Genomic DNA, 27761 nt, shown 5'->3' on the forward strand with positions numbered 1-27761 from the left:
GCAAAATGGAGCAGTAATAGTTTCTGTGTTAACATTCCCACAACCCGTGGTAGAACCATAACAGGAAAGGCTTACTGACCCGCTTCAACACCTAGAGTAGTGCCTATACCCTTGCCACGCACACGTAGAGCTCTACCAGCTACACCTAGTATTGAGGGTGAGGAACCTGTAGGCGATCTAGTCATGTCACAAGAGGGGGATGAGGGTCCAGAACTGAGAAGGTCGACCCGGGTTAACTTCGGTCAGCCCCCACGAAGGTACAGGGAAGAATGCTAGCAGAACCAATAATATGTGTAAAGTTATTACAGTATAGGTATCTGTGTTTTCGTTTGTTATTTTCCAAAGTTTATTATTTTTCATATAGAAAATGTTAGAAGATAAGCACTAAATCAACCAGGTTTAAATGAACGAAAGAGGTTACCAGATTGATGAGATTTGTTATGGTGTGTACCCCGGTGCATGGACTCCTTTTAATTATGCACCAATATATATAGTAAAAATGGACCATGGTCATGGGACTGGTTGTGACCAACACAAACTTGTGTTCTTGTAAATAGTTGCACCTCCTGTGCCCACCAGAGTTGTCTATCACAACACCCGGGACGTTAACCTGGTCACGGACCCACAATAGGTATGCAGCGGGTCAGGTTGTTTGTGTGGCGGGTTAATGGGATCTGGGACATTGGGACTGGACTATTGCAGGAAGAGGCTTCAACGGAGCAGGTTGAGCCTCCGCTAGTAACGAAACCGGTAGCGTTCCATCGTTGGAATGATGAACTCTAAGTTTAGTAACATTTAAGTATCCAGCCTCCCTAATGAGGGAAGTATATTGTAAATAAAAATGTTTTTCTACTTTTACAGTTTAAAAAAAATAAATAAAACCTCTGATGTCATATAGCTCGAGGATGAGCTACGTTTAACCAAGGGGGAATGTGACACCCCTGGACTATTGGGTCATCACAGGGTATTGTGCAATCTGCCCTTCTATGCAATATCCACCTCCTCCTTGGTTATGGGTCCCCAACTACATAGCGTTGCCAACATCAGCCAATTAAAGTCCTAGGTACACTCTGCACCACACCCACCAGACACACCAGTGGACGGCCTGAGTGGAATAGGGTCGCCCACTTGGGGGCTTGGTTAAGGGGAGGTCAGGAGTGTCAGTGAGTTTGAGTTTGGAGTTTGAAAGTGAAGGTAGAGGAGGTGAAGGAGAGAGGAGGAATGGAGCCAGGCTCCTTGGAAGCAACTAGGTAGCAGACGGTGGCCTGGGCCTAGTAGGAGCTGGGCCCCCGGTCGCAGGGGATCATGACAAGGAGCACGGAACTGTCGAGGAGAACAGCCGGCGGCCTTGTACCATCACCGGGCTGAAACCAGGGCACGACGGGGTACGCGGACCCTAGGTCAGGGAATAGCTTCAGGCAACCTGACAATTTACCCGACGAGGACAAAGTCTTCAAGATCCGCTCTCCACCCGCTCCAAAATCGGGGTACTAGCGCAACACGGGAAATAGGACTTTCCACAAAAACGGTCCAGGAAATCCCAAGTGTGAACCCTGAGAGCAAGATCCCACAGTTAGCTACACTGGGGAGCGGGACCCGTCTAGTTTTATGCTACCGGGACCAAAAGAAGAGAGAACTTAGTGCCAGGAGTAAGGTCACAGATCACCAGGCAACACCAGCAGGAACGGGACCCAAACTAGCTCCCCTCAGCAGCCGAGGTGTCCAGAACTTTGGTTTACCCAGTTGTCGGTGTCAGCTCTTTGGACTGAGTGAGTACGCAAGTAAACCCCTTCGCTCCACACGGCACTCCCCGAATACCATCACCAAGTCCCGGGGTATCCCCCCTACCCATGGAGGGTTCTAACAACTGGCTGCCCCACTCCATCACCCCCGGGTACTCCCAACTGCAGCGGTGGTACTCCACATTACCACACACCACAGGTGGTGTCACAAACTTTAAATACAATCCCCTGTCAATACCCCCTTCATTTGAGTGGCCACACGACCCCCAGGTCCGGACGCCCCTCGAGCCACCGCGGATCCAGATCCAAGCAGCCCGGCTGCTGACACAGGGGCGGCACACTTTCATACTGTGTGTGGAGGTGGCTATGGGGACATCATACTGTGTGTTTGGGAGGCCATTATACTGTGTGTAGGAACCGTCATTATGTATATGTGGAGGGGCGGTCTGTGGGGTTATCATACTGTGTTTGGGAGGTCAAAATGTGTATGGTGAGCACTGTAAGGCCATGAAAGTGGTACAATAGTGTGGAGGAATATTAATGAGCTTCACTTGAAGCAATATTTCTGTGTGGGCTCAGATAAAGGATTAGGCACGGTGAGGGAACTGACTTAGTGTAATGTAAAAATTGTCATGGTGCACTACATCGTACTTGTTCCTGTCTTCTAATTTTCACACTTGGAAGGTATGAATGTGTACACAGCCTCCAGTGTAGAAGATACATTGCCCAAGAGTAGTTTTCTCTTCCATGGTATCTGCTTCCAAAAAATTACACTAGAGATTGATGATACCGAGCCTAGAAAAGGAAGTGAAGAATATGAGGATCTATCACTGTAACTGGAGGATGAGTATAATGAGGATTTAATGACTATCACATCAATAACATATCAGACAATATTGTGACACGCGGCTGAGCTGTAGTTTTCTGCTGAATTATAAATTGTAAGTGTTCAATTCCTGTAAGACGCAGGGCTAGATTACCCTAAAGATAATTTAAGCACCTAGAGATTTTGTTAGCTTCCGGTACAGGCACATAGCTGGAGAGATAGAAGTTAAAATTGTTGTCCAGAATTAGAAAATCATTGCTGCTTTCTGTGAGAAGTGTCGAGGGCGGAGGGGACGCGCTCGCCACGCTCGGGTCCGGGGCTTCTGCTGCTGCTGCTCGGTGGCTCAAGCGGTGGACCGGACCTGGGGACTCGAGCAGCGCTCCTCACCCGTGAGTGAAAAGGGGGTGGTTTGGTTAGGGAGATTGTTCATGACGCCACCTACGGGTCGTGGTGATAATGGCACCACCGCTGCTGGTAACGGGGATCCCGGGAGAGATGGTAGGGTGCAGCTGAGATGTTGTCCCCTCCGTGGGTAGGGGGGTTTGGCGTTCCCGGGGCCCGGTGGTGATGACGGGGAGGCTGGATGGCTGGGGTGCAGGGTTGCAGGGACAGCACGGCGCGGTGCCGGACGGCACTGGTATACTCACTCAGACAATCACTGAAAGAGTATCTGGTAAACCAAAACGGCCGGATTATTGTGCTCTCCCCGGACGGCTGATGGTGGCTGTCTTTCCCTACACCTTTTAGAATGTTCTGACTCCTGTGGTTGCCCACCGGTAGTCCGCTCCCCGGCGTATAGGTGCCGTAGGAGCCCGTTTTGCCCGCAGGCGCTGGCCCTTGGATCTCTAGCCTGTGGCGGTGGCTGTATATCCTCTCTGGGTGGACGGTTGCCTTCAATCGGGACTTGGTAGTTGGGAAACCCCTGGGGTTCCTGTCACATTCGGATTTGACTATTGACGGCGGCTCCAAACCTGGTCAGGGTCCGATGGCCCTGCCTGTGTGCTTAGCTTCACTCCGTTCCCCGGTCCGGTACCGGCGGGCCGACGCCCAACCCCGGTCCTTACGGCTCTGCGGAGTTCCACTAACTCCTGCAGACGGCCACCACCGTCTGCCAACCTTGCTGTCAGTGTCTGGCTCCAACCCAGACACTTACAGTTCGTGACCTCTCACTTTCACCTCCGAACTCTAACTGACTGCTTTTCCCGCCTCCAGGCCTGTGAACTCCTCGGTGGGTGGGGCCAACCGCCTGGCTCCGCCCCACCTGGTGTGGACATCAGACTCTGGAGGGAGGCAACAAGGGTTTTGTGTTTGGCTGCTGTAACTGCCTAGGGTGGGGGTTTGTATGTTGGTATGTTTGTGACCACCTGGCTAGTCCAGGGTGTCACAGAAGCAGCGCCACCCCTGGCTATGGTTTCTGTCTAGTATTGCAACTCACCACTATTGAACAGAATGGAGTTCAGCAGCAATACCCTGCAGAACCCATGGTCAGACATGGTGCTGCCTCTGATGGAGAGCAGTCATGTTTTTCTACCTCTGGACAACCCTTAAAGGCCACATAGATTAGTATAGACCGAACCCATTGATTTCATTGGAACTGGACAACTAACGTAAACCTCCTTCTACGTATGAAGAGGAAGGAGAGAACATTAAGGGCATGTGAAAATTACAACAGATGCTTTGGTTCCGCAGGAGATAAGCCGCTGACATTTATCTAGACTATACAGTTAGGTCCATATATATTTGGACAGAGACAACATTTTTCACATTTTTGTTCTGGACATTACCACAATGGATTTTAAAGAAAACAAATCAGATCCAGTTGAAGTTCAGACTTTCAGCTTAAATTCAGGGGGTTGAACAAAATCTATATATATAATTGCCTTATTCTGTCTGTCTGTCTGTCTGTCTGTCTATCTGTCTGTCTATCTGTCTATTTTACTTTAGGCCACTCCTCAAACTCATTGGAAGTGTCGGAACACCACTAAATAACTTTATACACTGAGGAAATGTGGTATAAATCCTTTTGAATAAAATTAATCTTTATTATGAACACATTAAAATACAGCAAGTTAGTCCTCAAGGGGTTAACTGGACTGCTGAGTTGGGTCAGCAACAATAACAGTTGTTGTGGGCAGTTTGGCAACATGACATGACATACATTCAAAAGATCATCATATATAGTGATAACCAAGATGTAATACAGTAATTTACATGTAAGCACACACTAAAGTTTTCCGCAAAAAACTATTTAAAGGTAATGTACCCTGCTTCACATGTTACCAATATAATCACACTATCTTACAACAGTGACAGTTGTTGTGGGCAGTTTGGCAACATGACATGACATACATTCAAAAGATCATCATTTATAGTGATAACAAAGATGTAATACAGTAGTTTACATGTAAGCACACACTGAAATTTTCCGCAAAAAACTATTTAAAGGTAATGTACCCTGCTTCACATGCTACCAATATGATCACACTATCTTGTATGTCAAGTCCATAACAAAGTTGTAATGCGGCCTAAGCCGTAATTAATTAGCCAAAACTAGTATCGGCCAAAACACCCACAGCCCACAATTTTTCACAGTTATAAAGTCAAGGCTACTAACCACTTCACAGCAAGTCCAGTCAACCACCAGTCCCTACGCGCGTTTCACCTCTTCTTCAGGGGACGTATGGTGGACTGTTGTGCAGGTCAGGTATATATAGTGTACTAAAAAATCCTAATTGGGAGGGGATGGACTTCCTGTGGGTTTACGTAAGCTTGGTATAGGAAGGATCAAATGTCAATCAACGACATAGTGGTGCTCAATAGTATGGGCGGCTGCACACAACTCAGGTGATCACTCTTTAATCACACCGCCCATAATAGCCTGATGTGCTTCCAACAGTGAGGTGTGTCACCTAGCAACCAAGGACGCTATGTCTGATGACGCTAGTAAAGAGGCCGGGTCAGCCGCGTCATACTGAACTCGTGCCAAAGGACACGCCTCCTAACCACTATACTCGTCAGGGCTGAAGATACTACTAGGAGGAGCAAAGACAATCGTGTCGCAAAATGAGACATATACTTAAAGTGTAAGCCACCCGGCACCCGTTCAAATGAACAGCGTACTGCTTTGGTGTCGTCCCACCCTATATTCAATGATTCTAGTAGGAAACCGAATCTACCGCGTCATAGTATGCTAATATCTTGGGACGCGTCACTTAGCAACAACTGGCCTCATCAGCCAGAGACGCTGGTAGGAAGGGCGGGATTAACCACGTCACTAATCGTGACGTTTATTTCAAGTAAGAGCCATCCGGCATCTATGTATCCTCAAATAAACAGTAAGCAGTACGCTGCCATAACATCGTCCCGTTACAGCTGACACTGGTAAGGCACGGACCCAGTCCAGCGCGCCCACATGTTCCCAGCAACAAACAACAGTCCCGAGAACATTTAGTAAAAGGGACTGGGTCAATCACGTCACATAACGTGACGTTTGTAAATAGTAATAGTAAAGATCACCCAGCACCTATGCGTCATCTAAGTCATCTATCCAAGTCCCATCTACATTACATCAAAAAGGAAGTGTAGTTCTATACATACCAACCCCCAATCACCAATATTATACCACTGAATCATAGTTAATGTTTAATCATTCTAAATCTGTGCAGTGAAGGTGGTGCAGCCACACTGGGCGTCCCCAAATGGCAGCAACAACCCACTGCACCAACAAGGTTTAAGACGGCGTGGTAGTCCCGGGGGACACCGGAGCCACCCCCCCCACCCGGTCCCTAAGGACCGGACGGAGAAGGAGCACCCGGACTCCACCGAGACTCCACGCACCACCCTGTTATTCATACAACCACAATAAAAAGTTGTTTATATCACCATATATAACTCAATTCATGCAATACAATACAGATAGAGTGTTGTTCTTGATGTGGGGTTTTTCATCTTTATTCGAAGTTTGGTTGTTCCCTCATAATCCCAGTTTAACATCATGGATTCTCTTTGTTCAATTATGGTTACTTCATCACAGTCCCAATTTGTCATCATATAAGTAGATGGACCAGGTATCTATAGGTCTTTAAACAGAAAGACAAAATGTAAATACCAATTCTTACAATTACACCATATAAATTGTCAGTCAGCTTAATGATTCCCGGTTCCATACCCAGCCTGCACAAGAACCTAATTTAAAAAATTAAAATAGATTAAAAATTAACAATGCCCCCATACAACCTACAAAAAGGAACTAAATCCAAAATGCTCGTTCAATCCTACAGGAGCAACTGTACCCAATGTATAAATCCACCTGCTTTCCAGTTTGCTTAGAACAGTGCCCAGGTCACCACCTCTCAAATCCATTTTTACTTGATCAATTGCTTTAATTTTTAAAGAGGTAGGGTTGGAATCATGGTAAGCCTTGTAGTGTCTTGGTAGGGTTTTGAGATGTTCCGTGTCCTGTGCTGTTTTCGACTTTTCTATGTCTCGGACATGCTCTCGTACCCGAATTTTTAGCTCTCGACTAGTAAGGCCGACATAATATTTTCCACATCCACATTCCGCTTGATAGACCACATTTTTCGATGAACAAGTCAAGTGTGGTCTGATGGTATACTCTTTTGAGTTTTTCAAACCAAAAAATGTTTTAGACTTAACCATGTTGAGGCACCCCTTACACAATCCACAAGGGAAAAACCCAGGGGAAAGTTGCATTTGGGGCTTCTTTTGATAATTTTGATAACAGCTATGGACCAAAAGATCTTTCAAATTTTTTGACCGTCGTGCTGTAAGCAGGGGGCGATCAGATAGACATTTTCTCAAAATTGGGTCAACCATAAGGACACTCCAGTGTTTCTGGAGGATTGAGTGTAGATCATGCCACCGGCTGTTAAAGGTGGTAATAAGTCTGACAGGTTGTTCTGTCTGAATTTCTATTGGTTGAGGATATAGTAACTTCTCCCTCGGAGTTTTGAGTGCCCATCTATAGCCCCGTTTAATGCACTTCTTACTGTAGCCTCTATTTAAAAAGCGGTTAGTCAGGTCTTCAGCTTGTGATTGGAAACTGTCGGCAGAAGAGCAGATACGTTTTGCCCTTAAAAATTGCGACGTGGGTATGCCCCTAATTGTGGCTGTAGGATGGCAAGATTGGGCGTGTAACAGGGTATTAGTAGAGGTCTTTTTTCTATAGACATCAGTGCTGATGTCTCCATTAGGAGACGCCTGGATCTTTATGTCCAAGAACTCGACCTCACGTCCATATTTGTAGGTCAGATAGATGTTTTGATTGTTCATGTTCAGCCGGCCCATAAATAGTTCCAGTTGTTCAACTGAGCCCTCCCAGATGAACCAGATGTCATCTATGTACCTGATCCAATTTTGGACCAGGTACACGGACTCATCTGGCTCAGTCTGGAAGATCTGACGCTCCCAGGCTCCCAAGAACAAGTTTGCATATGAGGGGGCACAAGATGCCCCCATTGCAGTCCCTTGTGTTTGCAGATATGTCTCCCCCTTAAACATAAAACAGTTATGTCTAAGAATAAAATGAAGTAGGAGGAGAATCAAATCTACAAGTTTGGGATCCAAATTGCTGGACTGTAGAAAGAATTCTACAGCCGAGATTCCGTCTTGGTGCCTGATCGAGGAATATAAGGCTTCCACATCGGTGGTTACCATCAATGCCTGTGTTCCTATGTTCAAGTTGTCCAGTCTCTGGAGGGCTGCAGTCGTGTCTTTAATGTGAGAGGGAAGTGTGAAGACTAATGGTTGAAGATAGTATTCAATCAATTCACACACCCTCTCACAAAGGCCTCCATTACCAGAAACGATTGGACGTCCTGGGGGATTTGTCTGATTTTTGTGTAGTTTGGGAATAATATAGAATGTTGGCATTCTAGGGTTTGATATTAGCAGAGAGTCCATGACCTTCTTAGGGATAGTTCCCTCTTGGAAAGCTTTATCCAGAATGCCATGGAGCTCTGCTTGATGTTTAGACAATGGGTTGTAGACTAATTTTTTGTAATTATTGGTGTTCCTGAGAATCTTATAGACCTGTGCCTCATACAGATCATTCGGCCATAAAACCAGATTCCCGCCTTTATCGGCGGGTTTGATGGTTATGTCTGGAAGGCATCGTAGTTCTTTTAATGCTCTTCTCTCAGCATAATTGAGGTTAGAAGACCGATGAACATTGCTCGCCAGGTTTTCTACATCACCACTGACTAATTTGACAAAAATATCCACCGCTGGACATGAGCTGAAGGGTGGAAATTTTTTTGATTTCGGATATAGTTGTTTTGGGAAGGGTATAGCCACTGATGTCCCCTCCACTTGATCACCCACAGATAAATCATCATTTGATGAAGGTTCATCATCAATTGATGTACTTACATCGTCACTATTCCCGGTGTCACCTTCCATAGCCAGAGAACTCAGAGCTGATAATGCTTCCTGTTCTTTTTTGGAGCCATATATTTCTCCTGTATTGGAATGATGGAAAAAACGTTTTAATAAAATCTTTCTGGCAAATAAATGTGAATCTTTGACAACAGTGAATTTATCAATGCTGTTGGAGGGGGAAAAGGACAGTCCCTTCTCCAGCACCTTGATTTGACAGTCTGTAAGTTTATGGGATGAAAGGTTTATTACCTTAAGTTGATCATCCCGAGTGAACCCATCATGATGGTAGATCTTGGGTTGATTCTTGGCTTTATCCCCATTCCTCGTTCTCATGTGTCTCTTGTCCCACGTTTCCACTTCAAATGACGATAACTCGCCTTCACTAGTTGAGGCGGCAGAGGACATAGATGCATTTCTCGTTAATGCTTTGTCATTCTTTTTTGGTATTTGCCATCTGAATATCCTTTTCATTTCAAAATCAGCCATGTCCCGCTGGTATTTTTTTCCTTTAAGTTGACTAATTTCAGTTTCCCATTTCTCGATGTCTTTATCCAAAGAAGCAAAAAAATCTTTCAAAATGGTTCCTTCTATGTCTCTAGTCATAGCCTGTTGCAGCACCTCCAACTCTGTATCCAAGGTTTTGAGGAGGATTGCATTTTTGTCTATAATAATTTTCATAAATTCGTTGGAGCAGGTGAGAGATGCCTCAATCCAACGTTTAGTCAGATCCTCATCCTGCAAAGGAAAAGTAGGGTGGGTCTGAAACCTCAGACCCCTGGGCACTATTTTGGAAAGCAGGTAGTTTTCCATGGACACCTTTGTCCACCAGATTTTCATTTTTTTATGTGTTAAATTTTTGTATTTTATCAAATTCTCTTTCTCGGTTGTATGGGAGTTACTAAAATCAAGAGAGACTCCTTGCTGAAAAATATTGGTAGCCTTACTCCGCCAGGACAATTCCTGAGCCTTGAAATCCATTATGGTCACAAGTGACCTGATTCTGTAATGAAACAGATAATTAATCATTTATTTTACTTTAGGCCACTCCTCAAACTCATTGGAAGTGTCGGAACACCACTAAATAACTTTATACACTGAGGAAATGTGGTATAAATCCTTTTGAATAAAATTAATCTTTATTATGAACACATTAAAATACAGCAAGTTAGTCCTCAAGGGGTTAACTGGACTGCTGAGTTGGGTCAGCAACAATAACAGTTGTTGTGGGCAGTTAGGTCCATATATATTTGGACAGAGACAACATTTTTCACATTTTTGTTCTGGACATTACCACAATGGATTTTAAAGAAAACAAATCAGATGCAGTTGAAGTTCAGACTTTCAGCTTAAATTCAGGGGGTTGAACAAAATCTATATATATAATTGCCTTATTCTGTCTGTCTGTCTGTCTGTCTGTCTATCTGTCTGTCTATCTGTCTGTCTATCTGTCTGTCTGTCATGCTCCAAAATTGTGTCCTTACGGTGACACAAAGCTGATTGGCCGCTGGGCTCGCCATGGCCCCGCCCCCCCCACACGGATTGGCCGCTCGCCCAGGCTGCGCCCCCACACGGATTGGCCAGCCGCTCGCCCAGGCTCCGCCCCCCCCCACAGATTGGCCTCTCGCCCCGGCACCCTGCAGGCATTGGCAATTCGGCCACGCCACGCCCCGCCCCCCTCACGCAACGCACGCTAGCTCTAGCCCCGCCCCCTCCCTCCCCCCGCGCATTCCCCGAACTGACACCGCTGTCACGGAGGTGAGTACTGTACTCCCCCCCCCCCCGGCCCCCGCTCGCACGGGAGTGGTGTGGATACGTTGGTAACCATGCTCGCATGGTTACAAGCGCATCAAGGTCCTGCTGCTGCGGAAGATCCACACGCACACACATAACAGCACACACACAAACATACACACACATCAGATCACACTCACTCTCACACACACCTCACACACACCTCACATCGCATCCACACACTCACAGCATCCGGCGATATCGCTTGCTTCTCGGCCTCGATACTGTGCTGTTGTGACCTTCCAGGACCTGACGGAGGATCACATGGCCTGAAGCATGTGGTATCTCCGGATGTTGTGACTGTGAGCGCGTATGTGCGATATCGTCAGTGTCTGTGTGTGTGAGTGTATGCGATCGGGTGTGTGTGAGTGTATGCGATCGGGTGTGTGTGAGTGGATGCGATCGGGTGTTTGTGAGTGGATGCGATCGGGTGTGTGTGAGTGGATGCGATCGGGTGTGTGTGAGTGGATGCGATCGGGTGTGTGAGTGTCGGCAGAGGAGCACGGCGTGCTGGAGAAGGCTGGGAGCAGAGAGGCTGATCATGGGGAAGGCTGTGAGGGGGAGGCTGATGCTGCGGGAGACTGGGAGGGGAAGGCTGATGCTGAAGGAGGCTGGGAGGGGGAGGCTGGGAGGAGAGAGGCTGATCCTGGGGAAGGCTGGGAATGGGAGGCTGATGCTGAGGGAGGCTGGAAGGAGAGAGGCTGATGCTGGGGGAGGCTGGAAGGAGAGAGGCTGAGGCTGGGAGGAGAGAGGCTGATGCTGGGGAAGGCTGATGCTGAGGGAGGCTGGGAGGGGAAAGCTGATGCTGGGGAAGGCTGGGAGGACGGAGGCTGGGAGGAGAGAGGCAGATCCTGGGGAAGGCTGGGAGAGGGAGGCTGATGCTGGGGGAGGCTGGAAGGAGAGAGGCTGATGCTGGGGGAGGCTGGAAGAAGAGAGGCTGATGCTGGGGGAGGCTGATGCTGGGGGAGGCTGGGAGGAGAGAGGCTGATGCTGGGGAAGGCTGGGAGGAGAGAGGCTGATGCTGGGGACAGAGAGGAGAGGCTGATGCTGGGAGGAGAGAGGCTGATGCTGGGATGAGAGAGGATGATGCTGGGAGGAGAGAGGCTGATGCTGGGGGAGGCTGGGAGGGGGAGGCTGATGCTGGGGGAGGCTGGGACGAGGGAGGCTGATGCTGGTGGAGGCTGATGCTTGGGGAGGCTGATGCTGGGGGAGGCTGGAAGGAGAGAGGCTGATGCTGGTGGAGGCTGATGCTTGGGGAGGCTGATGCTGGGGGAGACTGGGAGGGGAAGGCTGATGCTGAGGGAGGCTGGGAGGGGGAGGCTGGGAGGAAGGAGGCTGGGAGGAGAGAGGCTGATCCTAGGGAAGGCTGGGAACGGGAGGCTGATGCTGAGGGAGGCTGGAAGGAGAGAGGCTGATGCTGGGGGAGGCTGGAAGGAGAGAGGCTGAGGCTGGGAGGAGAGAGGCTGATGCTTGGGGAGGCTGATGCTGGGGAAGACTGGGAGCGGAAGGCTGATGCTGAGGGAGGCTGGGAGGGGGAGGCTGGGAGGAAGGAGGCTGGGAGGAGAGAGGCTGATCCTGGGGAAGGCTGGGAAGGGGAGGCTGATGCTGAGGGAGGCTGGAAGGAGAGAGGCTGATGCTGGGGGAGGCTGGAAGGAGAGAGGCTGAGGCTGGGAGGAGAGAGGCTGATGCTGGGGAAGGCTGATGCTGAGGGAGGCTGGGAGGAGAAAGCTGATGCTGGGGAAGGCTGGGAGGACGGAGGCTGGGAGGAGAGAGGCTGATCCTGGGGAAGGCTGGGAGAGGGAGGCTGATGCTGGAGGAGGCTGGAAGGAGAGAGGCTGATGCTGGCGGAGGCTGATGCTGGGGGAGGCTGGAATTAGAGAGGCTGATGCTGGTGGAGGCTGATGCTTGGGGAGGCTGGGAGAGGGAGGCTGATGCTGGGGGAGGGTGGGAGGAGGGAGGCTGGGAGGAGAGAGGCTGATGCTGGGGAAGGCTGGGAGGAGAGAGGCTGATGCTGGGGACAGAGAGGAGAGGCTGATGCTGGGAGGAGAGAGGCTGATGCTGGGAGGAGAGAGGCTGATGCTGGGAGGAGAGAGGCTGATGCTGGGGGCAGAGAAGCTGATGCTGGGGGCAGAGAGGCTGATGCTGGTGCAGCATGGGGGATGGAGCACGATGGGGGGGTGCGCAGCATCGGGGATGGAGCATGATGGGGGGGTGCGCAGCATCGGGGATGGAGCACGATGGGGAGTGCGGAGTATGGCGGATGGAGCACGTTTGGGAGTGCGCAGCATGGCGGATGGAGCACGTTTGGCAGTGCGCAGCATGGCGGATGGAGCACGTTTGGGAGTGCGCAGCATGGGAGATGGAGCACGATGGGGGGTGCGCAGCATAGGGGATGGAGCACGATGGGGAGTGCGCTGCATGGGGGATGGAGCACGATGGGGAGTGCGCTGCATGGGGGATGGAGCACGTTTGGGAGTGCGCACCTCCCCCCAACACACACACACACACGCGCGCGCACTGCACAACACACCACACACCACACACACACACACTGGGAACCACAAACAACTGCCCTACACAGACACCCACACACACAGACAACGCTGCACACACACAACACCCAACACACAAACACCGCGGCACACACAAATATACGCACATACCGCACAACACACACATTGCACAAAACATACCTCCCCCCAAAACACACCACACACACACAAACTGCGCAACACACAAACCGCGCAACACACACACAGCGCTCCACAAACAACGCAACACACGCAACACACATACAACACCGCTCTCACCCCCCGTCACACCCAGACAACACCCAGAACATGTACAGCCTCTACACAAACACTTGGTAACTACACACAACAACATCTATATATATATATATATATATATCAAAAATCATACATGAACTACACAATACGTAAATTCTAGAATACCCGATGCGTAGAATCGGGCCACCTTCTAGTTATTATATAAAATCATAAGGAACTAAAGTATTTTTTAAACTCAATCCCTTCATTTCAGGGGCTCAAAAGTAAATGGACAAATTAAATATTTGGAAATAAAATGTCAATTTCTAATACTTGGTTGAAAACCCTTTGTTGGCAATGACTGCCTGAAGTTTTGAACTCGTGGCCATCACCAGACGCTGGGTTTCCTCCTTGTTAATGCTCTACCAACCTTTACTGCAGCGGTTTTCATTTGCTGTTTCTTTGTGGAACTTTCTGTCTGAAGTTTAGCCTTTAGCAAGTGAAATGCGTCTCTATTGGATTGAGATCAGGTGATGACTCAGCTATTCAAGAATATTCCACTTCTTTACTTTACCCCCTTAACGACCGCGGGCAGTAAAATTACATCCTAAATGTCATAATGTTACTGCCCACGGTCGTCCGGCGGCAGCATGCCGCGATCGGCGCACATCTCAGCTGATTTTCACAGCTGAGATGTGTGCCTGCTAGGCACGAGCAGAATCGTTATCTGCTCTTGCCGATTAACCCCTTATATGGCGCTGTCAATACGTGACAGCGCCATTATAAGCGCGATTGCGGTAATGTTTTACTTACCGCCCGATACCGGAAGTCACGTGACGCGATCACGTGACTCCCGATAGTTGTCATGGTAGCACAGGGTCATGTTAAAAAAAAAGTTAAAAAAAAGTTTTAAAAAATAAAAAAAAACAAAAAAACCTAAAAGTTCAAATCACCCCCCATTCGCCCCATTGAAAATTAAAGAGTTAAAAAAATAAAAAATATACACACATTTGGTATCGCCGCGTTCAGAAACGCCCGATCTATCAAAATATAAAATCAATTAATCTGATCAGTATACGGCGTAGCGGCAAAAAAATTCCAAATGCCAAAACGATGTTTTTTTGTCGCCACAACTTTTGCGCAAAATGCAATAAGAGGCGATCAAAATGTAGCATCTGTGCAAAAATTGTACCGTTAAAAACGTCAGCTCGAGACGCAAAAAATAAGCCGTCATTGAGCCATAGATCCTGAAAAATGAGAACGCTATGGCGTAAAACGTTCGCCACTTTTTTCGGACAAACTTCCGATTTTTTTTAACCCCTTATATAAAAGTAAACCTATACATGTTTGGAGTCTACGAACTCGCACTGACCTGAGGCATCACACTCACACATCAGTTTTACCATATAGTGAACACAGTGAATAAAATATCTCAAAAACCATAGTGCTATCGCACTTTTTTGCAATTTTTCAGCATTTGGAATTTTTTTGCCGTTTTCTAGCACACTATATGGTAAAACTGATGGTTTCATTTAAAAGTACAGCTCGTTCCGCAAAAAATGAGCCCTCACATGACCATATTGACTGAAAAATAAAAAAGTTACGTCTCTCAGAAAAAGAATAGCGAAAAAAAAAACAGAAAGCGAAGTGAAGGGGTTAATAAACTCCTGCGTTGCTTTGGCTTTATGTTTTGGTTCATTGTACATCTGTATTATAAAACACCGACCAATCAGTTTGGCTGCATTTGGCTGGATTTGAGCACACAGTATGACTCTGAAAACCCCAGAATTCATCCGGCTTCTTCTGTCCTGTGTCACATCATCAATAAATACTAGGTCACTATTGTCACCAGCAGTCATGCATGCCCATCCATAACACGGTCTCCACCGTGTTTTACAGATAATGTGGTATGCTTTGGATCATGAGCTGTACCAAGCCTTCTCCATACTTTTTCCTTTCCATCATTCTGGTACAGGTTGATCTTGGTTTCATCTATCCAAAGAATGTTGTTCTAGCTCTATGAAGGTTTTTTAAAATTTTTATTTAGCAAAGTCCAATCTAGCCTTCTAAAGGCCCTGTCACACACAGAGATAAATCTGCGGCAGATCTGTGGTTGCAGTGAAATTGTGGACAATCAGTGCCAGGTTTGTGGCTGCGTACAAATGGAACAATATGTCCATGATTCCACTGCAACCACAGATCTGCCAAAGATTTATCTCTGTGTGTGACGGGGCCTTAATTCTTGAGACTTATGAGTGGCTTGCACCATGCATTGAACCCTCTGTATTTTCTTTCTTGCAGTATCTACTTATGGTAGATTTGGATATTGATATGTGGCGCCCTGGACAAGCCAGGGGCCACAGGTAACAACACACACACACACACACACACACCCCCAGCAGTTCACAGCAGTCATCCCCAGTGAGACCTGATTTCCTCCCTCGGGTTCACACAGACACACCAGGTGGGCGGAGTCAGGCAGATGGAGACGCCCACCCAGGAGTCTAGCTGGTCTGAGGCAGGAAACAAGGCAGACAAGTCCAGGCAGAGGAAGAGAGAGGGAGGTCTGCAGAGAGGCAGACGCAGACTGGGGCCTAGGTTGGAGCCTAGGTCCCTCGTGTAGCCAGTGAGGCAGACGGTAGTGGCCGTCTGCAGGAGCCGGGAAGACAGTCTTGGTGGAACCGTAGGTAGCCGGGACAGGGTAGTGGCCCGTCCGGTACCGAACCGGGGAGCCAGCTGGAAACCGGAGCGCAGGAGGAGCGTACACGAAGGGGCAGGAAAGGACTTACACTACTAAACTGGGTCAGGGGAAAAACACCGCAGCCGCCTGTGGGACCCGTCCATCCAGCCGTTTGTTTGACCAGAGACTCCGTGTAAATTACTGGCTGAGTGAGTACCACCGTGCCGTGCGGCACAGCGCTGCCCCCGCGACCCTGCACCTCACCAGGCCCCGTAGCCCGCCTGCCATCCCTCCCTCACCGGGCCCCGGGACAACCAACCCCCCTACCCACGGAGGGGAGAAACAACATCCAAGCTGCTCCCTGTCATCGCTCCCGGGATCCCCGTCCAGAGCAGCGGTGGTGTCAGCAATCTCACCACAACCGTGGGTGGCGTCACGGACAATATCCCTAAACCAAACCACCCCCCTTTCACTCACGGGCGAGGAACGCCGCTCGAGTCCCCGGGATCCGGCCCACCGCTCGAGCCACCACCGAGCAGCAGTAGCCGGACCCGAGCAGTGGGTGAGCGCAGCGTCCCCTCCTCCGCCCGCGACAGATACATGTGTGACGCCCCTGGACTAGTCAGGTCATCACAGGGTACTGCACGCTCTTTATCTCCCAGTGCAGGACTCAACTCCCCATGGTTCTGGGTTCCCAACTTGCAGTACTGCCTCCATCAGCATACACAAATCTTAAGCACACTTCGCACTACACCCTGTCAGGCACACCAGTGGGCTGCTAACTGGAATAAGGCCGCCCATCTAGGGGTCAGGCAGGGAGGTGGGAGGTGAAGAGTGAGTTGAGTGGTAGCCCTCAAGCAGAGAGGAGCTCGAGGAAGCTGAGAGTTGGAGCTCCCAGGGGAGAAATAGATTGGGTTGCAGACGATGGTCTGGACCCGGAGGAGTTGGAGACCCGGTCATGGGATATTGGGACTGGGTTCCTGGCTTAGTCTAGGAGGATAGTCAGCAGCAGCAGTCCAAAAGCCGGGCTGGGGCCGAAGCACGTCGGGATACTGGACCCAAGGCCGGGGAGAGGCTTCAAGCAACCCGGCAATTGACCTGCGGAGGACAGGTCCTTTACGGACTGTTCCCACAAAGCTCAGAGATCGGGGGCACTAGCGCAATGAGGGGGACATGGTTTTGCAAGCAAAGCAGCCCACTGAAATCCCAAGCGTGAGCCCCTGAGAGCAAGCTCTTTTGCTACCCATAGCAGGGAGCGGGGCCCGGACAGCTCCAAGCTTACGGGCCACAACGAACACTAAAATTCTGTGCACGGAGGCAGGATTCGGATCATCAGGCAGTGCTGCAGGGGACGAAGCCTGGACGAGCTCCCCCAAGAGGGCAGCCTGGACTCCCCCTGCAATGCATCCCACCACCAGAGTCCCGGGGCCGTCCCTACCCGTGGGGGGGTAACGTCATCTTGCTGCCCCACTCCATCACCCCGGGTACTCCCGGCGGCAGCGGTGGTACTCCCTATTACCGCACACCACAGGTGGCGTCACGAACTATATCTCCCCTGTAAATAACCCCCTTCTACAATTAAGAGTGACCCCGAGCCCCCCGGGTCCGGAGACCCTCGAGCCACGAGTAGCAGCACCCGGATCTGAGCGGTTCGACCGCTGCTGGGGGCGGTACACGTGTACATCCAGGAGAGTGTTGTTCATTTTGTTGGATGTTGTGAAGCGGTTTCTGATCACCATGGTAATTATTCTGCGATCATCCACCACTGTTTTCTTCCATGGGCGTCCAGGTCTTGTTGTATTGTTGAGGTCACCAGTGCTTTGTTTCTTTCTCAGGATGTACCAAACTGTAGCCATAGACACTTCTAATATTGTAGCAATTGCTCTGATGTTTTTTTCTGTTTTGGCAGATGAAGGATGGCTTTTTTTCACCTGGAGAGCTCCTTTGACCACATGTGTACTTCCCAGAATAAAAACTTCAAAATATAAGCACCAGACAGATCAACTGTGGAATGAATTATCCACACCGGCCCATGAAAGAGCCTGAGAGTCAATTGTCCAATTACTTTTGGGCCCTTTAAAACCAGCGTGGCACATGTAAATAGCTGAAACTCCTAAACCCTTCATCAAATTTCAATGTGGATACCCTCAAATGAAAGCTAAAAGTCAGGACTTTATGCCCATGTCCAATATATAATTATATCATGAATGTTTCAGAAACGGGTAAAAAAAAATAAAAATTGTGTCAGTGTCCAAATATTAATGGACCTAACTGTAGGTGTTCAGTAGTGTCTTACTCCCCTCTCCTTAATCAGAACACATGCATACTCAGCCAAACAGAACATGCATGTCTATTGAGAAGTCAAACGATATAGATGTCAGTAAAATGCTCATTTAGCAGCTTTTTTTTTTAGCAAAAAAAGAAAACACATAAACATGCTTTAAAGGGGTTGTCCGATACTAAGACAACCCCTTCTCAATCTTTGTTTCCCCCTGTATATAAAATAACACCTATATTGACTTCCAGTGCCGGTGCCACCCCAGCAGTGTCAAATCTGCCTCTCCCCTTTGTTATGTTGTTGTGTCACCAGATCCCTACGGCAAATCAGGGCCCTCTTCACTCTCCTCTCCTCCATACAAATCAGACATCCAAAGGAAATGATAGAGAAGCTGCAGCTCTCCCTTCCTATGGATGTTAATTATGTGCGAAGGAGGAGAGAGTGAGGTGGCCTCTGATTGGCTGTAGGGATCTGGTGACACAAAATGTCACGTGAACCCCAGGAGAGCCAGTGGTGACAGCATTGGAACAGCATTGGCACTGGAGGTGAGTATAGGTGTTATTAATTTACAATGGTGAAACATGCTAATTAAGAAGGGGTTGCCCGAGTAGTGAACTACCCCTTTAAATGGAAAATCTGTTATAATTAAAGATAAGCAAAGCTGACAAAATTCTAATTTAGTAAGTTTTGCTCAAATTCAGCCTCAAAATTCAATTTATTTGACATCATGACAACTATATGAGGTCTAGGCAGCAACGGAGGTACTGAAGGCTGGAGAAGACTGGAACCAGTGGAGGAGCGAATGTGATGAAGTGGCGGCGGTACAGATGCGGGATTAGGTGACTATAATATACTTTACATTTTTTAACCCTTGGCCAGCCCTAAAAAGAAGCTTAAAATCAATTATTTTATCTCTGTTACTTCTGTAGCTTACTTAGGCGAAGTTCCAATTATCCGGTAGTCCCCCATCTCAGGGATGCCATCGACAAGGGTCATGAGATAACACATATGCAGTATATAAATTTAGGAAGTAATATTCCTGTGGTTCCTTAAATATTCTTTAAACTGGTTCCAAACTTTAATTACAGACCCCCCTATATTATCGAGCCTGGGTAAGCTAAGGATAAGGCTGTGAAGGCTTAACCTGTATCTCCGCTGGAACGTGACTTGCAGCCACAATCACGCTGTTGCTGGGCATTTTCTGAAGTATAGTCCATAGAATATTAATTGCTGGAATATTCTGCAGAAGCACGATCCCGATCATCACATTCCCCTGGTGAATTGTTTCATTGATTGTATTTATTTATTTTAATCCTAAAGTCGTAGTAAGTATCTAACCTGTCAAGCAGGCAGGAAAGCAAAGATGGCTTGTTAGAAACCCATTGCTTCCCCCGGAACTCTATGTACTTATTAATAAAGGTGTTTTGGGGATAAAATATTGATGACTTATCGTTATCTTTTTGTTGGTGTGATTTGTACTGGTTGGATTCCTAGCGCTGCAGCTAGTTGTCCGAAAGAAGGGGCCCTGTGTCCTTGATAAATATGAACGGTGGCTCTCCTACCCTATTTTCCCAAAAATAAGACCTACTCATCGAATATTTATAACATAAAAAATACCTTTTATTAATTATTTTTTAAACACTTCTAGGAATCATTATTTACAGTTGTGCTCAAAAGTTTACCTACCCCAGCAGATTTTTGTTTTGCTTTCTTGGCCTTTTTTTCAGAGAATATGAATGATAATACAAAAAATATTTTTCCACTCATGGTTAGTGGTTGGGTGAAGCCATTTATTGTCAAACTACTGTGTTTTCTCTTTTTAAATCATCATGACAACCAAAAACATCCAAATGACCCTGATCAAAAGTTCATATACCCTGGTGATTTTGGCCTGATAACATGCACAGAAGTTGACACAAATGGGTATGAATGGCTCATAAAGGTAACATCCTCACTCATGACCTTTTTGTAATCAGTGTGTGTGCATAAAAGCTGAGTGAGTTTCTGGGATCCAGACAGACTCTTGCATTCTTCATCCAGCCACTGACATTTCTGGATTGTGAGTCATGGGGAAAGCAAAAGAATTGTCAACGAATATACAGGAAAAGATAGTTGAACTATATAAAACAGGAAAGGGATACCAAAAAGATATCCAAGTAATTGATAATGACAGTTAGCAGTGTTCAAACTGTGATTAATAAATGGAAAATCAGGGGCTCTGTAAAAACCAAACCATGTTTAGGTAGACCAACAAAAAAAATTTGCCGGGGTATGTAAACTTTTGAGCACAACTGTATTTTACATATATACAAGAACACATAACTAACCACATTCAGTAGGGGATTATATATTTTACCTGATTTATGCCCAGATCATGCCCTGTTAGGAAGCGGAGAATTTATGCACCCTAGGGCTCAAGTGGTGCCCCCGTTCCACGACGGCTTGCCCTGTATACCCTCATTTTCACTACCAGTGAATTAGTACCATAGTGAGGGTATGAAAATATTAGGGTGAGTAAAAAAAAGTTCAGGCTAGACCCCTACTCTTTCATCACAAAAAAATATTAAAAGGTGATTCAGCTGGACCAAAATCTGTTTTGTCATATCTACAGAATTGATTTATTGTTAGGAAATTATTTTTAGCCTTCGTTATTAGGGAAGATCGAATACTTCAATTATCCGGCTTTGCGAATATTTTCTGAATGCCTCGCCGCTATTCGACTATTCGGGAATATTAGATGTGCAATGTAAGTCTATGGGAAACCTGAACTATTTGGGCTTCCCACAGACTTACATTACGCATCGAATAGAGGCGAGGTATTCGGAAAATATTTGCGAAGCCGGAAGTATTCGATCATCCCTATTCGTTATGCCAAAGTGAAGATCTATCCCCTCATAGACTGTACCTCAATGGATATCTATCTGTATGGTGAAATATTCAGTATACCTAGCTACTCTGTTATAACACACAAACAGTCCACACTAAAGAATATATACAACCCAAGGTATTACATTCCATACAGCAAAGTGAATGGTGCTATAACCGAAACTAGAGCCTATTTTCATCAATTGGTATAAATACTAGGCTCCTTCAATTCCATTAACCTTAGCCATCGTGTAGCTGAAAGCTCAATATAGGCACTCAAATCACTTATTAATTTTAGTACTCATCTCACTCAACGAGTTTCCCCCTACTTTGGGTTCATCAGGAGTGGTAGATGTATAGAATAACCAATCAATGCATGGTACTTCAAAATAGACGATGAAATAATTCACTCTCTATTTTGTGAGTGCTTATAGATAAAAAATACTCAAAAGTAGTCCCTAGTGGCATAGATGATCCACTCTAATATGGCACCTAAGACCTACCCCAAAAATAAGCCCTAGTAGGATTTTGGGTATTTTTTAGTATCCTTAAATTATAAACCCTACTCCAAAAACAAGCCCTAGTTGCGGTTCCATAAGGAAATGTATAAGCCGCTAAAAAAGTTAAAGAATAAGGCACAACTCTTCATCAAAGGAAGCAGACACTCTCAAAAAAAGCAGAAACCCCCACCAAAAAAAAAAAAAAAATCGCACTCACTAGACCAATTACAGTTGGCAAGTGCTGATGGTGGATGGGCTCTCACACAGAGATCTGCATCGCCATTACAGCTGCATTGCACTGCAGCTCACAAACAGATTGGTTACAGCGTGAGTTGATATTACTTCCAGCCACCACGGGGAGTAAACCGCTGTACAACGCAGGGGGCCTGACAGCGATGCAGATTTGTATGTGAGAGCCCATTCACTTGCCAACACTAATTGTTTGGGGTCTGGTAAGTGCAATTCTTTTTGGAGGTGTCTGCTTTCTTTTGGGGGTAATCTTAGAAGTACATAGAGGATAATAAATGTAGGTAATTTAAACCTTTGCAAATATAGTAAGTACCCACCTGGTTCTGCACCATGAGAATAGAAGATAAGAGAATGTGCATCTGAACCAGTGATAGGATTAACACAAAATGTTGATATTCCAGAATGTGATGACTAATTATATTTCAATAAATGATGATTTTTTTTTTGTTCAAGAATAAATGTAGATTGTTGTTCATGGGAAAATAGAAGACATCCCCTGAAAATAAGCCCTAGGGCATCTTCCAAAGGAAAAAAATAACATAAGACCTTGGTGGGAACACCATAGTCTTTTCTGTCGGTCACTGCATTATGATTGTCGGAGTTTGATGATTGACAGTTTTTTTGAGTAGTATATATATATATATATATATATATATATATATACATATATATATATATATATATATATATATATATATGCACACATATACATATATATACATTTTTATTGTATTTATTTTTTTATTTAACTCCATTTATTTAATTTTATTTCATTTTTTAATTGCGTAATTTATTTGATTCATTATATAAACAGTATATATTCCAAAAAGAATCGTATAGAAATCACAATTTTCTTCCCATAAAAAACAACACCTTATACTTCTGCCTTAACATAAAAATAAATATAGAATAACAAAATGTGATGCAGCAAAAAAAAATCCAAAAGTGTAAAAATCCTACAAGGTGTATTTCCTGTCCTCAATATTATTGACTTATTCATTGGTGTTATAATAATTAATTACCCCCTCCTCCCCCCCCAAAAAAATGTATTTATCAATTAATAAATGGTGAGTGGGAGCCCATGACTTATCACTTGAATCCTTGTTTCCCAATTTACACCTTTTCAGCATTTCTGCCATTTCCAGGGGAAATTTGTAAATCAGCAAAATAGCTGGACTTGGCACATCACCCATACACCGTTTATCTCGTGGAAGCCTCCCAGAAATAACGCTTACATAAGGTTTTCTCTTCGTAATGATGGAACATTAGACAGAGTCCTGGCATCCGATCACACAGTTAGAAGATGGGGAACGAGGCATGTAGGGAACGGAAAAGGGCATCTCTTGGAAGCCAGTCAATGAAAGTTGGCAAATTTCTGCTGCACTTGTATTTAACCCTCTCCATCTAAATGGGAGATATAGAATAAACTAGCCATTTATCCATTCATTTTTAGAATTAAAGGGCCTGGAATAAATTGAGGACCAGGCATCACAGAAGGACCCCTAATCTCTTCAGTCGCCCAGGGATAGGGGGTACTCAGAGCCGGGCCAATGGGGTCGCTTCTAGAGGTATCACGGTGGCGTGACCCGGTCTGTGATCCCAGGCTCCACAACAAAAGGGGAATATGTAAAGAGAGATTGTCTGTGACGCCACCCGTGGGTTGCGGTGATGAGATGGTGGCACCGCCGCTGCCTCTGGGGACCATGCCCGGGACTGATGGTGTGGGGCAGCAAGGTGGGATCCCCTCCACGGGTAAGGGAGTTGTAGACCCGGGGCCCAATTGGGAGTTGTGGTGGTGGCAGGGATTGCAGGGAGCAGGAAACTCACAGTTCGGTTGACTTGGTGTTGGATGAAGCTAGGCTGATGTGTGTGGTCAGAAAACACAGAGTCCTTTGTAAACCAACTTGCCAAATGGCCGGTCACCGTTGGCGGGTGTCTTCGGGTTCCACACCCAGATGTACAGCCAGGGGCCCTTCCTTCCACACTCTGTCTGTCTCTCTCTTGTCTGGACGAGTCCATTTGAACGGCCTCCGGATTGGGTCCCTCTCCCGGCACCGGCGGACTACAACCCTGTCCCGGTCGCCTCAGCTCCAACCCCGGCTACCACTTTCTCCGGGGAGCTGCAAGCCCTGTCACCTTTCCACTGAGTACAGCACAACTGACCTGAATTCTGCTCTGTCACTTCCTTAGCTCCCCTCGCCCTCTCCCTTTTCCTGGGGAGGGGGTGAGTAGGGCCCTGATTGGCTGCTATACATCTGTGTGGGGATTGTGTAGCTGTCAAGGAGGATTAACTCTTTCTGTGACTACCTGGTTTTACCAGGGCGTCACACTCTCAACAGGTAAAACTTCCAAAGGACCTTTGGACATAGTAAAAATGTTTAAGATAGGAATAATTCTTCAAGTGATTACTAACTTTTTATCCATAAGGTGTTTTGAAGTTTGACCAATTTCAGTTAAATATCTCTAATATCAGTTCCTGTGCCGATGCCCTTTCCCTACCAACGCCCCTCTCCTCTGCCGGCGCCCCCTTCCCTGCCGATGCCCTTTCCCTGCCAACGCCACTCTCCGCTGCCGTTGCCCCTTTCTCTGAAAGCGCCCCTTCCCTGTCAATACCCTTTCCGTGCCAATGCCCCTCTCCTCTGCCAGCACCCTTCTCCTCTGCCAGTGCCCCCTTGTCTGCCAGCGCCCCTTCCCTACCAATGCCCTTTCCCTGCCAGTGCCCCTTCTCTGCCAGCGTCTCTTCACTGCTGGTGCCCCCTTCATTGCTAGTGCCCCTTCCCTGCCGGTGCCCCTCTCCTTTGCCGGCGCCCCTTCTCTGCCAGCGCCTCTTCACTGCCGGCGCCCCCTTCATTGCTGGTGCCCCTTCCCTGCCGGTGCCCCTCTCCTCTGCCGGCGCCCCTTCTCTGCCGACTCCCCTCTCCTCTGCTGGCACCCCTTCCCTGCTGGCGCACCTCTCCTCTGCCAGCTCCCTTCCCTGCGAGAAAATTTGCTACAATAAAATTCTCAAAAGGACAGAATTATTTGGGGAAGGTCTAGTGGGGGTCATAGATTGTTTTTACTGAAGACAATTATGGCCCTAATGCTCAGAAGACCTTTTAAAAGTTTAACGTTTAGAAGAATAAACATATCGTTACACAGAACCATGCGGAGATAAGATCTTGCTATCTAGTAGCAATTGACATACAGTTGTATGATAAAGTGTCAGTCCCTAAAACTGTCCCTCTTTGCTGTATATTTTTCATCTTAAATCATTTCCAATTCATAAAAAAACAAGAAACAAATTGGAATCTGAATAATTATTTTTCCTATTATTTATATAGATCACACTGACATTATTTGGCTTGTTGTACATTTTCCTGTGATGTTCCCTCGGGGGCTCCATTTAAGCTTCCATCACTCTTGATGGCAAGAATAGCAAATAATTCAATGTTGTAAGTTATGCCTGCTTTACACGCTTCAATAAATCTTTCAATCCGTCGTCGGGGTCAAGTTGTAAGTGACGCACATCCTGCATCGTTCGTGACGTATTTGCGTGTGACACCTACGTGCAATCAAGATTGAACGAAAATACGGTGATCGCATACATGTCGTTTATTCCTCATACTTTGGACGTTTTGTTGTATGAACCTAGTCAATTGAAACGTGTGACATCCCTCATACGATTGTGATGTCTGAGGCTATGTGCGCAGGTGTGCGCTCTGCACCGCAGCTTAAAAAAGGTCCGCTTCAGAGCGCAGCTGAAAAGCTGCGTTCTGAAGCGCCTCACAATGTCTGTCATTCACTAATCTCTGTCAGTCCGTCACTCTCTCTGTCCCTCACTCTCTGTCCATGTCAGTCTATCCCCCTCTCTCATATACTCACCGATCCCCGATCCCCGGCGCTGCACGGCGTTCACACTGCTCCGGCGGCTTTTACTGTTTTGAAAAAGCCGGCCGCCCATTAAACAATCTCGTATTCCCTGCTTTCCCCGCCCACCGGCGCCTATGATTGGTTACAGTGAGACACGCCCCCACGCTGAGTGACAGGTGTCACACTGCACCCAATCACAGCAGCCGGTGGGCGTGTCTATACTGTGCAGTGAAATAAATAATTAAATAATTAAAAAAAACGGCGTGCGGTCCCCCCAATTTTAAAACCAGCCAGATAAAGCCATACAGCTGAAAGCTGGTATTCTCAGGATGGGGAGCTCCACGTTATGGGGCGCCCCCCAGCCTAACAATATCAGCCAACAGCCGCCCAGAATTGCCGCATACATTAGATGCGACAGTTCTGGGACTGTACCCGGCTCTTGCCGATTTGCCATGGTGCGTTGGCAAATCGGGGTAATAAGGAGTTATTGGCAGCCCATAGCTGCCAATAAGTCCTAGATTAATCATGTCAGGCGTCTATGAGACACCTTCCATGATTAATCTGTAAATTACAGTAAATAAACACACACACGCCCGAAAAAATCCTTTATTATAAATAAAAAACACAAACATATACCCTGGTTAACCACTTTAATCAGCCCCAAAAAGCCCTCCTTGTCCGGCGTACTCCAGGATGGTCCAGCGTCGCATCCAGCGCTGCTGCATGGAGGTGACCGGAGCTGCAGAATACACCGCCGCTCCGGTCACCTCCACACAGCAAATGAAGAGAGCTGCGCGATCAGCTGAGCTGTCACTGAGGTTTCCCACGGCCACCGCTGCATCCACCGCTGGATCCAGTGACAGCGGGTAACCTCAGTGACAGCTCAGCTGATCGCGCGGCTGTCTTCATTAGCTGTGTGGAGGTGACAGGAGCGGCTGTGTCTGCTGCAGCTCCGGTCACCTCCATGCAGCAGCGCTGGAAGCAACGCTGGATCATCCTGGAGTACGCCGGACAAGGAGGGCTTTTTGGGGCTGATTAAAGTGGTGAACCAGGGTATATGTTTGTGTTTTTTATTTCTAATAAAGGATTTTTTCGGGTGTGTGTGTTTATTTACTGTAATTTACAGATTAATCATGGAAGGTGTCTCATAGACGCCTGACATGATTAATCTAGGACTTATTGGCAGCTATGGGCTGCCAATAACTCCTTATTACCCCGATTTGCCAACGCACCAGGGCAAATCGGGAAGAGCCGGGTACAGTCCCAGAACTGTCGCATCTAATGTATGCGGCAATTCTGGGCGGCTGCTGACTGATATTGTTAGGCTGGGGGACTCCCCATAACATGGAGCTCCCCATCCTGAGAATACCAGCCTTCAGCCGTATGGCTTTATCTGGCTGGTTTTAAAATTGGGGGGGACCGCACGCCGTTTGTTTTAATTATTTAATTATTTATTTCACTGCACAGTATAGACACGCCCACCGGCTGCTGTGATTGGGTGCAGTGTGACACCTGTCACTCAGTGTGGGGGCGTGTCTCACTGTAACCAATCATAGGTGCCGGTGGGCGGGGAAAGCAGGGAATACGAGATTGTTTAATGGGCGGCCGGCTTTTTCAAAACAGTAAAAGCCGCCGGAGCAGTGTGAACGCCGTGAAGAGCCAGGGATCGGGGATCGGTGAGTATATGAGAGAGGGCTGCTCAATTCACTTACTCAGGAGTTTAGCGTTCACCGGTGAGTCCTTCACAGGTGACCACTAATCAGGACGCGACACAGACAGAGCCGCAGCATGACAATAAAGTCGGGTGAAGTTCA

At 47.2% G+C, this 27761-nt stretch overlaps 1 protein-coding gene across 4 annotated transcripts in view; it reads right to left on the reverse strand.

The window, feature by feature from the left end:
• Positions 1-27761, reverse strand: part of LOC142290666 (uncharacterized) — a 201568-nt gene that overhangs the window by 29612 nt on the left and 144195 nt on the right. For 2 of the 4 annotated variants that reach the window (XR_012750358.1, XR_012750360.1), the window contains one exon: positions 4590-6647. The exons of 1 other annotated variant lie outside the window; for it this stretch is intronic. Coding sequence is in view for 1 of the 3 variants with exons in the window: in XM_075334651.1 (XP_075190766.1) it covers positions 9000-9047; positions 9217-9945 (777 nt within the window). In the remaining 2 variants the exon portion in view is untranslated. Of the gene's footprint in view, positions 1-4589; positions 6648-8958; positions 9048-9216; positions 9968-27761 lie in introns of those variants that run through there. One more of the 4 variants, XM_075334651.1, reaches the window with a different exon arrangement.

The sequence above is a fragment of the Anomaloglossus baeobatrachus genome, chromosome 2 (assembly GCF_048569485.1).
Source record: "Anomaloglossus baeobatrachus isolate aAnoBae1 chromosome 2, aAnoBae1.hap1, whole genome shotgun sequence".
Taxonomy (NCBI): Eukaryota; Metazoa; Chordata; class Amphibia; order Anura; family Aromobatidae; genus Anomaloglossus; species Anomaloglossus baeobatrachus.